The sequence below is a fragment of the Ammospiza caudacuta genome, chromosome 2, assembly GCF_027887145.1.
Source record: "Ammospiza caudacuta isolate bAmmCau1 chromosome 2, bAmmCau1.pri, whole genome shotgun sequence".
Lineage (NCBI taxonomy): Eukaryota > Metazoa > Chordata > Aves > Passeriformes > Passerellidae > Ammospiza > Ammospiza caudacuta.
Window position 1 is genome coordinate 70,388,037 of NC_080594.1, and position 14,624 is coordinate 70,402,660.

Consider the following 14,624-nt stretch of genomic DNA (forward strand, 5'->3'; position numbering starts at 1 on the left):
AGAAGAGCAAGTGCTGATGCAGAAAATAAGGCAGGAAAAACCCAAAAGAGATAAGACTTAGGCCTGTATGAAGTAAATCTAATTGAGTTTGTTAATAGCATCATGATTCAAAAAAAAACATTGATTTCCTGTAAATTATTGTAAAATTCTCTTGAGGAAGATTCAAGTCCTGCTAAGACCTGCATGATGAGTCTGTGTGTGTGTCATCTAGTTGAATACCATGGAATTACATGCACATGCATAAGCCTTTTAGGAACTAAAAGATTTGGACCTTTGGCACTGAATTTCTTTTTTAGCTTGTTTTTTGTCCGTTTGATTGCTTTAAAATGGGAGGAGTGCTTAATAACTTTACTATAGATGTCCTGAAAGTGCCGTGTGGAGAAGGAAATGACAGCAGTAAAAAGATATTTGTAGCATTAGCATCTGTTCCTCTGATAGGTAGTTTTGTTACTGCTGGGAAGAGTAGAAAAAGAACATGGCTTCTGCTGTATTTCAGTCAGCAGAAAGGTTCTAATTAAAAAACAATTACATCATTGTGTAGTTTTGCTAGTGTGAGTAAAATACACATATACATCCACACCACTTCCTGTATGCAAATCTATTTTGAATTACAAAGTATGAATTTAAGCATGCATTACTTTGGAGATTTGACAAGCGTCTGTATATCATTGAGAAAGCTACTGAAAGATATTTCATTTGTATCTGGAAGTGCTTTACAGAAGTTTTCTCCTCATTTTGAAATAATTACTTCTGAAATGCAAATCCCTTAGATTTGCCTACATGTTTAGAAAAAAAAATTTAAAAGAAAGCTTTCTAGCATATGTTCTTTCTAGAAAATACTAAAAAATCCACTGTAAGGCAGTCTGCCTCAATGGTAAGACAAATGGAACCTCAAATTGTGAGCAAAACAATTTGCAATGAATCTGTGTAATGTGATGAGATGCTGTTTGTGGCTGAAAATAAAGTTAAGATGCTGGTTTCATCCTCCTGCTCAAAGCATGGAATGGTATTACAGCTAAGTTAATCCAATATTCAGTTGCTCATATTCTTTGCCAAGCCTGATGTGCCTGATAGTTCCTTTGAATTTGTTGGCACGCATTTTACACTAGGATGAATCAGTTCAAGAAACTGAAATGGGAGGGGGCAGCTAATAAAGAAGTGATGCATTCATGCCTAATTTTTTTGGCATCAGTTTCACTTGTATGACTGTTGTAAGCATGGGCTGTGTTTGCATTAGCAAGCATGAGTGAATTCACAGGCATGTGAATGTCTGCAAGAGGTTTGACACTGGATTACCTGTAGTCCATTCCCATAGATCAAACACAGTTTAGTAGTTGAGCGTGTGAGATGCTTTCCCTAAGCACCTTTTCTGATGTGGTCGAATCTGACTGCAACACAGTTTGTGCATTCTAGACCAGTTTAGGGATGTGATATTTATTGCATTTATGTGCAATAAATGACTGTTGTGAAGAGGTTTATGTGAAAACCTAATGAAGATGCCCACGAGCTGCTGCCTCCCATGTCTTCATCTCACCTTTTTTCTCCCCATGCCCATTCTTGATCCTCTAGATAATATTTCTGTCCCATTTACTTTCATTGTGTGATAGGCTGGCTAAATGCCTTGCAAGGCCCCAGTGCAGCCATTTGGGTAGGTGCTTCACGTCCTGTGAAGTGGCAGTCACACAGCTGACAACTGGCAGCATCACTGGTGTGTCTCCTGGCTCTCTAGAGAATATTTCAACAGACATTATATCACATCTATGATTGTGGTCTTGTTCGTTGAATAGTCCCTCACTTGTGTCCTTTTTCCTCCTATTGCATTTTCAATTGATTAGTTGTTCAGCTAAGCAAAAGAGTTTATTCTCTAAATGAGGCTCTGTATCTCTCCTACTGTTTCATTTTTATCCCACCTCCACTACTCTAGTCTTAAGGATACAGCTCTGGACTCCTACTCTGAGACACAACATGCTTGATTTTAATGCTGTTAACAAAATATACTGTCATGTTGCCATAATTTGGTATGAGTCACTTTTAAACAATCTAATCTTAAGGTCAGTCCCTGAATTTCTGCACTAAATTCTATAGCCTAGTAACTCAATTTTTAAAGAAAATTTTGTTATCTTTCTCTAGTAGCCAGTTAGCTGCTACATAATTTGGATGTTAATTTTTTCTAAGTAACTGTTTGCTGTTCGTATGAATTACTTTGAATACAGAAAAGTGCCACTGACAACATTTATTCTAGAAAATAGTCTTTAAACCAGAAATTATATACCTTTAGTGTGATACAATGACATAGGTTAACATTTACATGAGCATAATGATTTTCTATTTTCCTTTGTTTCCTGACTTTTCTCCAAAACTGGCCTGAGCCTTTAATTTCTCTTTGCCTTAAGTCAAAAAATTGTGAGGAGAGTTAAAAAACAAAACTGCAGTAGGAAGATCTTGGTTGCATCCACATTAGCAGTTCAGTTCAGATGAAGAATATGGTGTTGAAGTGAGATCCCCTAGTCATAGCTGCTAGCCGTGGCTTTAGGTTGCCTTGCAGCTGTCCTTGGATTTGCTTGTATTTGTAACATATAAATAAGATTCCTTTTAGATAAAACAAAATCGAAAGGAATTTTTAAGATCATCTAATATATTTCAAGTGCTGGTGAATGTTCATCATAGAAGCAAACAAGAGGTAGAGTAAAATCCTTAAAACAGTCATAACAGGGATTTCTGATCCTCAACAACCACTGTTAGCTCCGGCAAATTGGCTGGTGCTCTGTTACACTGAATATTGGACATTGAGTTTATATACAGTATCTAAGCAGTGCTTCCCCTCCTTATAGTCTAGTGCAGTGTTAATTTATGGCCTGCTTGCAGCATAACAGACTGTGAATAACTAATTCAAATTTTTAAACACAAATACTATATGTTTTATTCTTAGTATTATGCTGTTCTCATTTGTGTTGGTCAAATAATAATTGAGGTCATTTGAGCATCTTGACTTATTCCTGGTTATAAAAAAAATGAGTATCAATTGATTGTAATAAAATGTTATTTTATGGTTCTTTGCAGATCAAAAATGTTGACAGCAATAAAACCCAGGAGACTCCTGGGTTGATATGTATGATATGCAATAACATATGCATCACAGTACCTAGACAATTGGTAGTAGGATTTCTATGTTTACCTAAACTTTTCTTGCTCTATCAAAAGTTGTGAATCATCTCAGCTAGGCAGACAGCATTCCTGCAGTTATTCCCAAAGCACCAAGGAAAATCGTTGGAATTTATTTAATTCCTGCAAAAAAAAAATTTTAATTCTAGTATTCTAGAATAATTAGAGTTACATGTTTCCACATGTAAATAGGTGATTTGATAATAGTTTTTTACAATTTCAGAACTGGAAGCTTTGCTGGTATACATGAAAACAACCTGAAGTAAAGCCTCTGTAATAAATAGGTGGATAGACAGACCCTTCTGCCACTCTGTGAGAGTTGAAGAAGGTAGCATTGAAATTTGTATCAGAAAGCAGTAATTAATGAAGCAAGGCAGTCTTGTTTCTAACAGATTCTTAACAGAATAATTTTTGTTTCCTTCAGAAATTTGAGAGAAGCACGAGATAATGCTGTTGCTGAAAAAGAGAGAGCAGTAACTGCTGAAAAGGAATCTTTAAGAAAATACGATCAACTCTTAGAACAGTAAGTGTTTTAAAATACATATAAAAATCTAAAGGTATAACAGTGTTTATAGCTAGGAGGTCTGAGTAGGAGGAATTACTTACTTTCTGCTTACAAAGAACAAATTGAATTACAAACTCTGCATTTAAATGAAGTTGCAGACTTAATTCTTGTAGTAAATTCTTTCCATTATCACTGCAGTAATAAGATCAAAGTTTGGTATTTCTCCTGCCATACTGTAGAGACAAGCGAACATAATTATTCATTTCATAGCAAGAATGTCAATTTTATACTGTTACAGTAGCAGTGGTCAAACTCTGAACCTGTTTGTGGGGTTTTTTCTTTAGTTGAGAGTAGAAAATATGTTTGTAATATGACTTCAATTAATAGTTTTTATGAAGTTTGGATAGAGGGCAGTAGTCATAAACAATTATGCTTGCTACATGTTTCTCTTCTTCCTAATCTCTTCTCAGACTCTCATACTCCATGTGTAGAATATATTGTCTATACCAATGCAGAGTTCCATTCCATAGAGAAAGAAACTGTAATTGATTTTTTTGTCTGTTTACAAGCACTCTATGTTCTGTAACTCCTTTTCCTTACTTTTTGTAAATTTGGAATGTATGCTGTGGTTAAACTAAGAGCTAATGTAAAGCTATGGACAGTAATCAAAGTTGTTCAGGTTAAGTTTGTCATGTGTCTTTAGTTTTGGATTTAATTCATTGTTTAATGCATTTTTTTTTCTATAATGAAGTGATCAGTTCATTAAGTGACTGTACTACCTACTATCTACTCAAAGGAAGTACTAGATGAGCCTTCTTTGCTCTGAATAATTTTTAATTACAGTGAAAATGTTGTTAACTTAAGCGTAGGAACAAATTTATTGAAGCTTTTAATTTTTATGTATAACTCCTAAATTGCAGTGGTGATACTATTGAGGAAATAGCATTGCCAAAGGATTGAAAACATGTGATTTCTAATTGATGATGTCAAACAATAGGGGTAGATCCAGAGCAAATGAGATGGGTCAGAGGATTTGATATCCACGGTGAGTTTAAGGGACTTGACTTCTGATTAATTCTAGTTCAGCTGAATGGGCCCAAGGGTGCCGAATGCCTTTTAGGGGTTAGAGCACATTGGAGGGGTTGTTGGGTTCTCAAAAGGAATTCAGTCTGCAAACTCTGAGGTGATGGCTCCACAATGCAGAAATCAAAGTCGTTTGAACAGGGAGGCCTGGAAACTTGGTTCAAAACTGATCTCCTGGGTTAAAATAAAATAAAATGCTAATGTGAGTCAACACATGTTTCTTTCTAATGAGAATCCTACCTTCCACTGTGGTAAAATTTACTAAGACATGGGGATTTCAGATATAACTGGAAACTCCTCTTGAAAGTCAGTCTGGCATATCATAATTGGAGTTTGCACTTTTACTTAATAAAAATCCTAACTTTGCAATTCTTCTGTATTTATTTTTGAACTTAAGGACTGTGGAGAAAATGCTTTTCTGTCCAGCTGTATTCCCATGCATCTAATGTGTCCTTTTTCATACTTTATTTTTGTTGCTTTTTAAATTTATGTTGCTTCATTTTGAGGAGGTATGTCCCACTGCAATTAGAAACAGGAATCTTACTTGATACATTTATGCTTCTTTGCTCTTATAGCTTTTTCTAGTGATAAGCCCTCCAGTTAAGTAAAACTCTCATTTCCTCGTGTTAAATAAATTAATAAGTTGATTCATGCTGGGTTTTGGAGTTCTAAGGAGTAGATCACTCCTCAGAAGATTATTTTCTGCTTGGGAACATGGAAAACCCATACTAGCCTTTTTTGAAATGTTGGTGTCTCTCTTTAAAAGTACCTCACTTCTAACCACATAACAGGTGTCAAGACCGTGACTTTCTCCACATTCCAAATCATCTACCTAAGCGAACTGCAAAGTAACTAACTGGCATGTTGAGTTGGTAGAAATACCTTAACTTGAAAGACCTCCACATTCTGAATTTACTGTGGACTCACAGGTGACAGTTCTGTGGAACAAAGAAATTTTCTGATATCACCAGAAACCCCTAAGACAAAATAGGAATACCTGTGTTGTCCAGTTCTGTATTTAAGTGATTATAACAGCTTGTTCTACTTTAGTAAAGACAAGGTGACTCATCGTAGTTACCACTGGTATCATAATCTGTATAAACAAACATGTTTGAAAGCTTCAGAAGTATGTGGAATGTTGACTGGCCTGAATGGCGGTTAAATAAAGCCCCTGGCAAATCTTGTGATCAGAAGTGTAACTAATACCCAATTTTCTAGTCAAGTGCAGTTATTTTCATTTTTTTTCACTTATGTTTGTGATACTTTTCTGTGAACAGCTATTTACAAATGCCAAGAAAATACCAAAGTGATAATATTCATGAAAGAATTATATTCAGAAAGGATCTGCTGTTTCAGCCTTTAAATAGACCACTGTGATGTCAGGATGTAAGTTTTGTTGCTCTAATTGCCATTTTACATCTGTAATTTCTGTCTGAGAATCTATGTTTCATTTGCCTATGACAATGACAACAACCTTAAATTATTTGATATTTTTGGATTTAAGTCTTGTTGATGTCACACACATTCTGAAAAAAATATGACCAAAGGGAAACATTTTCACTTGTTCGTGGTAATGTGACTTAAGACTTTTTTCTAATTTCAAAGCTATATTACCTCAGTTGGAATTGTGTAGGGGTAGAGTAAGCAGAGCAATTCTGTAACAGCTCTGTCATCTGCATGGTTAAGTGCAGGTACTAAATATGTTCCAGCTTTTCCTTCTTTTGAACACTCCTGGAGCATTAGTTTCAAACTACTGACTCTTAATCTATTACTTCTCCTTGCCAAAAGAAAAAACATCCAACCCACCAAAACACCAACAGCAAAAAAAAACCAACACCAGAAAAGTAGAAGTGCACTGTGGTTTGCTGTTGGGCTTTTTCCTGATAAGGTGCCTAGTCTCCTCTAAGGAGCAACATAAAACTTACATGGTTTCTTTTCTTAAAGTGGACTCAGAGGTGTAATATGGTGTGAACTCACAGTTGAGCACTTCACCTACAAGTACCATCTCTTGCCTTTGATTGTTGACTTCCTTTAAAGTCAAATTCCTTAAATTTCTTCTAAAAGGAGTATAATATCTTTTTCCAGGACCCAGCTATATCAGTGGAAACTGGTTTAAAAATTCTAGAATTATTGGGAACACGAGTGAAGTTCATACAAAACCTTTTTTTTCTTAGTGAGAAAAAAATATGCTGCTCACATCATCTAATTGTACTTTTCCTATTTTTGTAATGATAAAGTGAGAGGTGTAGAATAGTGAACAAAATAGGTATACAGTAAACAGAATATGAGTATTCAAGAAAATTGTGTTATGACAAGTGTTGTTCCTTCGACTTTGCAGTGAACACTATTCATAAAAACCCTTGGTTTTGTAAAAGCGAGTTTAACTTACCTATTCATAAAAACCCTTGGTTTTGTAAAAGCTAGTTTAACTTCCTGCCTCTGTCCATTAGGTAATAGGATATCTTTAATTGTGTTCTTTTTTTTCTTTCTATTTGCATATACACAGATACACAGATGATGAATTTTAAACCATATTTCTGTAGTTGTGTTCAGTCAGAGTTATGACTACAGAAATCATTTAGAGCCTTAGGTTTGTTCTATAAAGATTTTAAAGTATTTTGTAGTATTTTTGTTATTTAAACATTTCTGTGTTGATGTACATAGCTCAGTTTGTAAAAATTACTGAATTTATAATGGATGATCTGCTACAGGTAAAAATACCTTTAGGAGTATTTCTGTTGTTTCTGTTTGGAAATGCTTTTCTCAAATGAGAAACAAAATAGAATAAAGATTATTGACATTTCTTGACAGCATTTGTCTCTGCCTCATAGATTCAGAAAAGTATGGAAAAAGTTGTCTGCGTGTTTGTGTTTGCAGATTTATTGCTTTTCTTTCCAGTCAGCTGCAAGGTGACTGTGCAACTTAGAGACTTATTTTAGTCTCTCCGTAGTCTTTTTCATTTGAATCTCTTTTATCCCTATTTTTTTTGTTCTTCATAATTGTGGTATATTTTAGAATTTATCAGATGCTATATGATGCTAGTCATCTGTCTTGAACTTTTTAGGTGATGGAGAGAGGGGATCAATTCTGTTCATCAAATGGGTTTTTAAATAAGATGAAATTAAGATCCCTATATCTGCTTATTAATTGCACACAAACCTAGAGGACTATCTTAGGTGAGAAGATAATTGGATAAATTTCCTGAATAAATAAATGTTAGAATACATTTAGAATCTCTGTGGAGCATGCAGGAATCTCATCCTTTCATTTATTACATAATACTTTCATTGTTAACAGAAACATTAAAGCTAATTACTTTCCCCATCTGATAACATATTTTTTATAATCTGGATGTTGCTGACTGCAGTGACAGGATTCTCATATTAAAATTACAAACTCATTGTCTATATGTGCTGGAGTTACTGCTAATATTTAAATAGGGGCGTGTTATCTCTTCAAGAATATTTATATCAAATGAAGATTTCAATAATGAATTTTAAAAAATCCATACTGAAGACTGCTGGCCAAAATAGTTCTTGGGCAAAGCTGCCATCACTCTGTGATAAAAACTGCTGTCAGAACTTCCTACACATGGATGCTGGGTTTCTATGTGAGGTGTTATGCAATCCCTTGAATTAAAGAGCTATGTAGGTCTTGAAAATCACTACCACTTTAAATTTACAGTTTCAATTAATTTTGTTTATGATTTCCAAAATGCTTTTTTGGTAATAATAATTTGCTGCTGCTGTATTCATTTATGACTTCCATCATATGATGTGTATGCATAATTTTTAACACTTAGAATTTCTCTCAGAATAAAGCCTAGCCGTTCAATGGCATTATTAGACCTTGTTTGGAATTCAGCCCTAGCCAAAGTAGCTATTCCACATTTCCCATAAAACAACCTTCAGCTTGTTCTCCTGATGAGAAAGTTAAATAGGAGGTACAACTAAATGGGGAAAATTTCATGAATGTAATGAAAATTGCTGAAAGACGCCCTCTCAGAAATTCTGAATCAATGCAGAGAAGTTGTGAAAGAACCAAGAGCAATAAGATGATGGAGAAGCAAAGAAAAAGTCAGTTTCCCAGGTGACTAAGTCTAGCTTATTTCCAAGCTGTAGAAGCAGCACTGAAATCCTAACAGAAAAAGTCTATGTATCCTGTATTTCTACTGAAATGGCTAGTGAGGCTCCTACTCTCTTCCTTTTCTTCTGAGGATATGTTTATTTGAACTTTGCATCTTAATGGATGTAAAGTTCAAATAGGATGCATTTTAATAAACAGGAGAAAACCTACTTAACTCATTTGATTAAATAGATGAATAATAGTGTTGGGAAAACTGCACACTTGCTAAAGCATGCCTAATTGGTTTTTGTTCTTAGATTGCTAATCAGGTTCTTAAAATTTTACATTCTTAGCTAAGATAGTGTTCTTGCAGAATGAATGTTTGAGCCCTGTAACCAGTCACTTCATAACTGTAACTGTCTTGATGTTGAAGAATTATCTGCATCAAGACTCATAGGAATGCTAAATTAGTCTGATGTCTGACCTTTCTGAGCTTCATTACTTCTGGAACACAGGCTTTGAAGTTTGTTCTCTTACTGTGCAAGGAATGTTTAATGATTATATTTATAGCTCTAAAAATCTTTTATTTCAGTTGCTCTTGCCCCAGCTCGTAAGAAACAGTTCTCACAAAATATTTTCAGCCTCTGTGGGATGCTTTGGAAAAGTTGTAATACCAACATATCATCATATCATAAAGATTTTCTATAAGCCTTGTTGTTCTCATTTTACTTTTTATTTCCTGCTAGCCAAATAGTTTTAATCTTAAAATATTATGATTAGTAGAGGCAAATTGTTAAGGTGTTGCAATGGCTATTCTGAGTACCTAAGAAACTATTTATTTACTCACTCTTTCAAGTCCTTAGGGTATTTTTGCTAGCCTGGAAATGTTGAAATCTAACATGTCCTTTGAGAACAAATTCAAAAGCACTTGCAAACTCCTTCAAAGAGGGATTCTGCATTATAAGGATGCTGCTGCTGTTTATATATATTTCTTCAATTACTGGGTTGAAAGATCCCCTGCAGTCCATGATTTTTCTATGGTTGTTAGTATTCCTCAGGTACACACCCATTTTTGTGACTCACTGCACCCAGCTTCTCATTAATGGTGAACACTGCCAGGAAGAACAAGTAGGGGTCCTTTGTAACTCCTTACCCAATCATGTTTCAGGTAGTAAATTTTACATGGGCTCAAAATGAGACTGGAAAAGCTCAAGATAAATTTGAGAATCCCTTTACAGGCAGAAAGCACATTGCCGAAATGCTCGAGTGAGAAGCAGTTGAACACTAGTGGCAGAGGATTAGGGAGAAATACAGAATATGCAGAAGTTTTTCTTGCTTTTCTCAAAACACACTTTTGCTGCAGTTGGAGCCAGCTTTATCAGGCTACATATGCCTTTTGTGTGATACATTACAGCCACTCTATGTAGAACAGGAACTGTGAAACACAGGGGAACTTCCCAGCCTTTTTAATGCAGGTGCTTTGGGTCCCTTCGGAAAGGGGACATCACACTGGATGTAATGACAAAAGATACAAGTGAAAGCTTTTACCTGAAGAAATTGTTAATCTGGGTTGTTTTGAATTTTTTCAAACATTGTTATGTATATCAGGTTATCTATGCAAATAACGTGTTTCTGGAGTGTTTCTAACCATCTGGGCTTGAAGGACTAAATGCATGTGTGAAGTCCCCACCAGCACTAAGTAGCCCAAAGCATTAACACTTCAATGGCACATGAGAAAAGGACCTGTTTATAGGAAACCCTCAAATATATGTTTCTTAGAATACAGAAGAAAAGCAGGTCACAAATAACACCATGACCATAAATACTGCCAGGGAATGTTAATTGTATATGTTTACCAAAACAGTGTGTTATAATGCCAATTCAAAGGCTAAATTCTTCAAAGAAGGAATAATGTATTTTCTGTGTATCTGTACAAAAATTTTGATCTTCAAATTATGGCTATTTGTGTAATATTGTATTTAATAAAACCAACAGCATTTTAATGGTAATTTTCTTCTATAGTTACTTTCTCAGTCTGTGGTTACTCTCTGGAAAAGGATTCTGATTACCTTGTGGAAAAGGATGTTATGCTATACTCATTTCCATATAGCAAACTTTGAAAGAACAGTGTCCAATAGGTGCTTGTGTGGTGTGAGAACGAAGTTATAGCTTTGTGATGTTAAAACCTCGTCATAAAATCTGAAATGTTGGACAGGAAGACTTAGCATTGATGAGTGAGAGCTTTGAACTAAGTGTTGGCTAGAGTTTGTCTTCTGCAGAATCACATTGGAATTGTCGAGAAAATGCTAGATATAACTGAAGAAAGCATTAGGCTGGTCCTCATTTCCATGGTGGTGACACACATTTCATGTGAGTAATTCTTACAAATAGGAAAAATGATGGTATGTGCTTCTGGAATAGAGCATAGGTAAATAATTTGTAAATGAACAAATTAAAAACTGTGAGTAAATGAAGGACCATCATAGTATATTCATTCACAGGCACCCAGAATAGTGTACATCATTGAGCCAAGGTACTTTCCTGCCATAAACCACAAGGAGCTGTTTGCCTTGGACATTAGTTCATCCAGCATTGACTATGCCTAATTAACCACATCAACGACTTCCCAAAAGAGAGTGATGTATGATATATATGTGTAATGCTCACAGCTGGTGCGTCCACTGTTCACAGCTGATGGAACCACCATGCAAGTCCTTGGCAGCTGTTTTGTTGCTTTCTCTCTTCATGAGATTGGCATGTCTGGTGACCAGTGCCTTGATGAGGAAAGAATGGAAAGTCTGGGATTGGAGAGCTGATTTCCCTTTTGTATGTTCTTGTTTCCAGATAAGATTGCCTCAAGAATGTATCCCAGACTTTGTCACAGTTGACTCAGAGTTGTTTACATTCGGGGACACCAGTAAATTTTTTTTGGAATTGTATATGTTCAGTGTTGAAGTATTGCATCCCATATTGGACAGTGGGAAGGCCACAAATGTCCTTCAGTTTACTCAGTGCAAAGCTACTTAGATATTTTTTACAGCTATTTATGTTTCTGGCTGAATGATCTAAAGGCACAGTTGTGTCTACTTATATGACCGTATGGGTAACTGTGAGTGTATTCTGTGAAACCAGCAAAATGCATGTGCAATTAATGTTCCGGGCATAGTAAGCCAGAGTTCAAGAGCTTCTTAAGGAATAACTTGATCTGGGTAACTGTAGGGTGGAGGTGTGAAAGATCAGAAATCAGAACATTTTTACCAAACATCATTTATCCATAGTGATGCTTTGCTGTGACATGACATTTGAATCATGGGGTACCAAGAGGGTGGTACTACTTTGAGCTGTTTGTGATATCAGTGAGGGGAACCTGGTTTAGATTAAAAAAAAAAAAAAAAAAAAGTAACTTGGAACCTTAGCAAGACCAATAGGCTCTTTAGTAGGAGATGGGGGAAGCATTTGTTCTGGATGGGCCTCCAAGGAGAGCACAGTGGGAAAGCAGATGTGCTGGTCTCCTCCATAGGGTGGCTGCTGATGATTACAGAGAGGATTTGTAATTCTGTGGGAGGAGTGTGGTCAGAGGCAGTAAGTGCACTTGTACAGAACCTGAGCACTGAATAAACCCAGCGAAGATGGAATGGAGGGGTGCCTATGAAACACTAAAGCAAGGGGCTTTGCAACTCACAGTAAAGGGCTCTTTTAGTTCTTACCACTGGGCACAGTCCATACAGGTCCTGTTCATGTGTCTATACTGCCAAGCCTTTCTTGTGAGCCCTGTTAAATAGTAGGTTTTTGTATTAGCAAAGAAACAAATGTTGCCACATCAAGAGATAGCTGCACAGACCACCCTGCTGACTCATCCAGTGTGGAGAAGGTACAGACTCTGTGTGTGTGTCCCTTTGAGGTACTCCAGCAGCAAAAAAATTGCCATAGTTTATTCAACTTCATACCCATGAAATAAACAAAATTGAGACATTTTCTCTTAAGAGGAAGTAAAATTTTTCCATCAAGTGGCAGTATAGTTGTAGGAATAGCTGTCACTAGAAATACGTTCCTTTGCGATGAAGCTTGGGCACTACATAAAACGCTTATACCTGTCAGGCGCTTAGTCTTTATATGAAATGTTGGATTTCATAATAGACATGTAAAGTCTACATACCTGTACTTACAAGCCTATTTGTACATCTCTTGTAAAATTTAAACATTGGATATGTTGTCAAAATGCTGCAGCTCTTGGCTAACATTTTAATATAAATACTACTGCATGTGTATGTATATAATCTAGTGTAAGCTTTGATGTGGAACTTGTCATCTGGAATTGTTTTCAGAGATATTTTAATTGTTTCGTGGAAAGTGTTGCCATGGATAAACTGATATAGAACTGCGCTGATTCATCCCTTCTGAAATTTAGCTTAATGTTTGTTCTGATTTTTCTAAGATCTTTAGTGTTTCCATTCCAGAAATATAATCAAGATCATAAGATTCAAAATGCTTGAAAAAGCTAAATCTTCCCATTTTACCTTGGATACATTGCTGAGGTCACTAGAACTGGTTGTGGGTTATAGAGAGTGAAAGAATTTGTCCCACTCAAAACACTATGGGGAGGAGAAAAGGTTTTATTTGTGCAAAATGGTACTGTAAATAGATGACAATAATTAGAAACCATAGTCCTTCCCTTGTCTTTATAAGCTGCTCGCTTCAGGTAATTAACTGACTCCTGAGTCTCTGAGTACACTCATGATAGAGGGTTTCTCTGAACAGTAAAGGGCAGCCAAAGTGTGATTAATGATTATCCTGTGACCCTGCGAAATGCCCAGTATTGGGTGGAATGGGGGCTTTATTAATAACTAATTTTGAAGATTTTTTTACCTAAAGCCAGGTGAGGAAATACTGTGTTTTTATTGTCTGTTGCATGTTCCTCTAGAACATTTTTGTTTTTACGGACCGTTACTTTATAGAAGCTCGTGAGGCTGGGTTTTTTGATATTAGGTTTGTCCTTTATCACACTGTTCCCAGTCATAAGTTATGAAATCTGGGTCTAATTTTCTGTGTCAGAGTTCTTTTTTTCTGTTTTCAAAGTATTCTATATGCGTAGATAAATGGAGTACTTTTCAGGTTTATTTTCTCTGTGCCAGATGCCTTCTTCTTTTAAAAGTAAAGAAACTTTTTAAAGTAGTGCATTTGCTGAAGATAGTTGTATTACTAAAATGTACACATCTACAAAAGTAGTTGACATGTTCTAAGTTAGAAGAGCTACCTTATGGTAATTTGTTTCCTTGCCAGGGCTGTCCCCCCACCCTGCATTTTCTTACCTCGTAAAATAATCAAATCTTCCTTTGTCTCAAATGATTATCTATTTAGACTGTACAACTGTATTAAGCAGTTTTAGTTTAACCATTAGAGTAAGAAAAAAAACTGATTCTTTTTTTTTTTTTTGCTAAATTGATATCTTTTGGCAGAATTACTAATTGTTTTTGAAGACAGTTTTACATTTATCTTTGTAAGTCTCTTTTGTTATGCCAGCTGTCTAAATCTTTTCATAAACTTCAGTTAAAAGAACATATTTTCCGTGATTATTTTAAAATATAATGTTTACTGGAAGGGAAGTCTAGTGAATTCCCACAGATGAAGTGTGAGTGTATTTCTCCCACTTGTAAATGAGTTCTTATTTCCTACAGTATGTATTCTGGTACCACAATGAGTCATTTTCAAGATGTTTTAGTTTAGCTTCTAAAACATTTAAAAACTTGGCAGATCCATATAAATGAATGTTACATCTAGTTTTAGAAACTGCTTCCAAAGAGTATTTTGC

At 35.6% G+C, this 14,624-nt stretch overlaps 1 protein-coding gene across 2 annotated transcripts in view; it reads left to right on the forward strand.

Annotated features, from left to right (window-relative positions):
• PIBF1 (progesterone immunomodulatory binding factor 1) overlaps nucleotides 1-14,624 on the forward strand; it is a 106,193-nt gene that overhangs the window by 26,144 nt on the left and 65,425 nt on the right. For both annotated transcript variants that reach the window (XM_058823442.1, XM_058823433.1), the window contains exon 10: nucleotides 3,587-3,685. In XM_058823442.1, coding sequence (XP_058679425.1) covers nucleotides 3,587-3,685 — 99 coding nt within the window. The remainder of the gene's footprint in view (nucleotides 1-3,586; nucleotides 3,686-14,624) is intronic.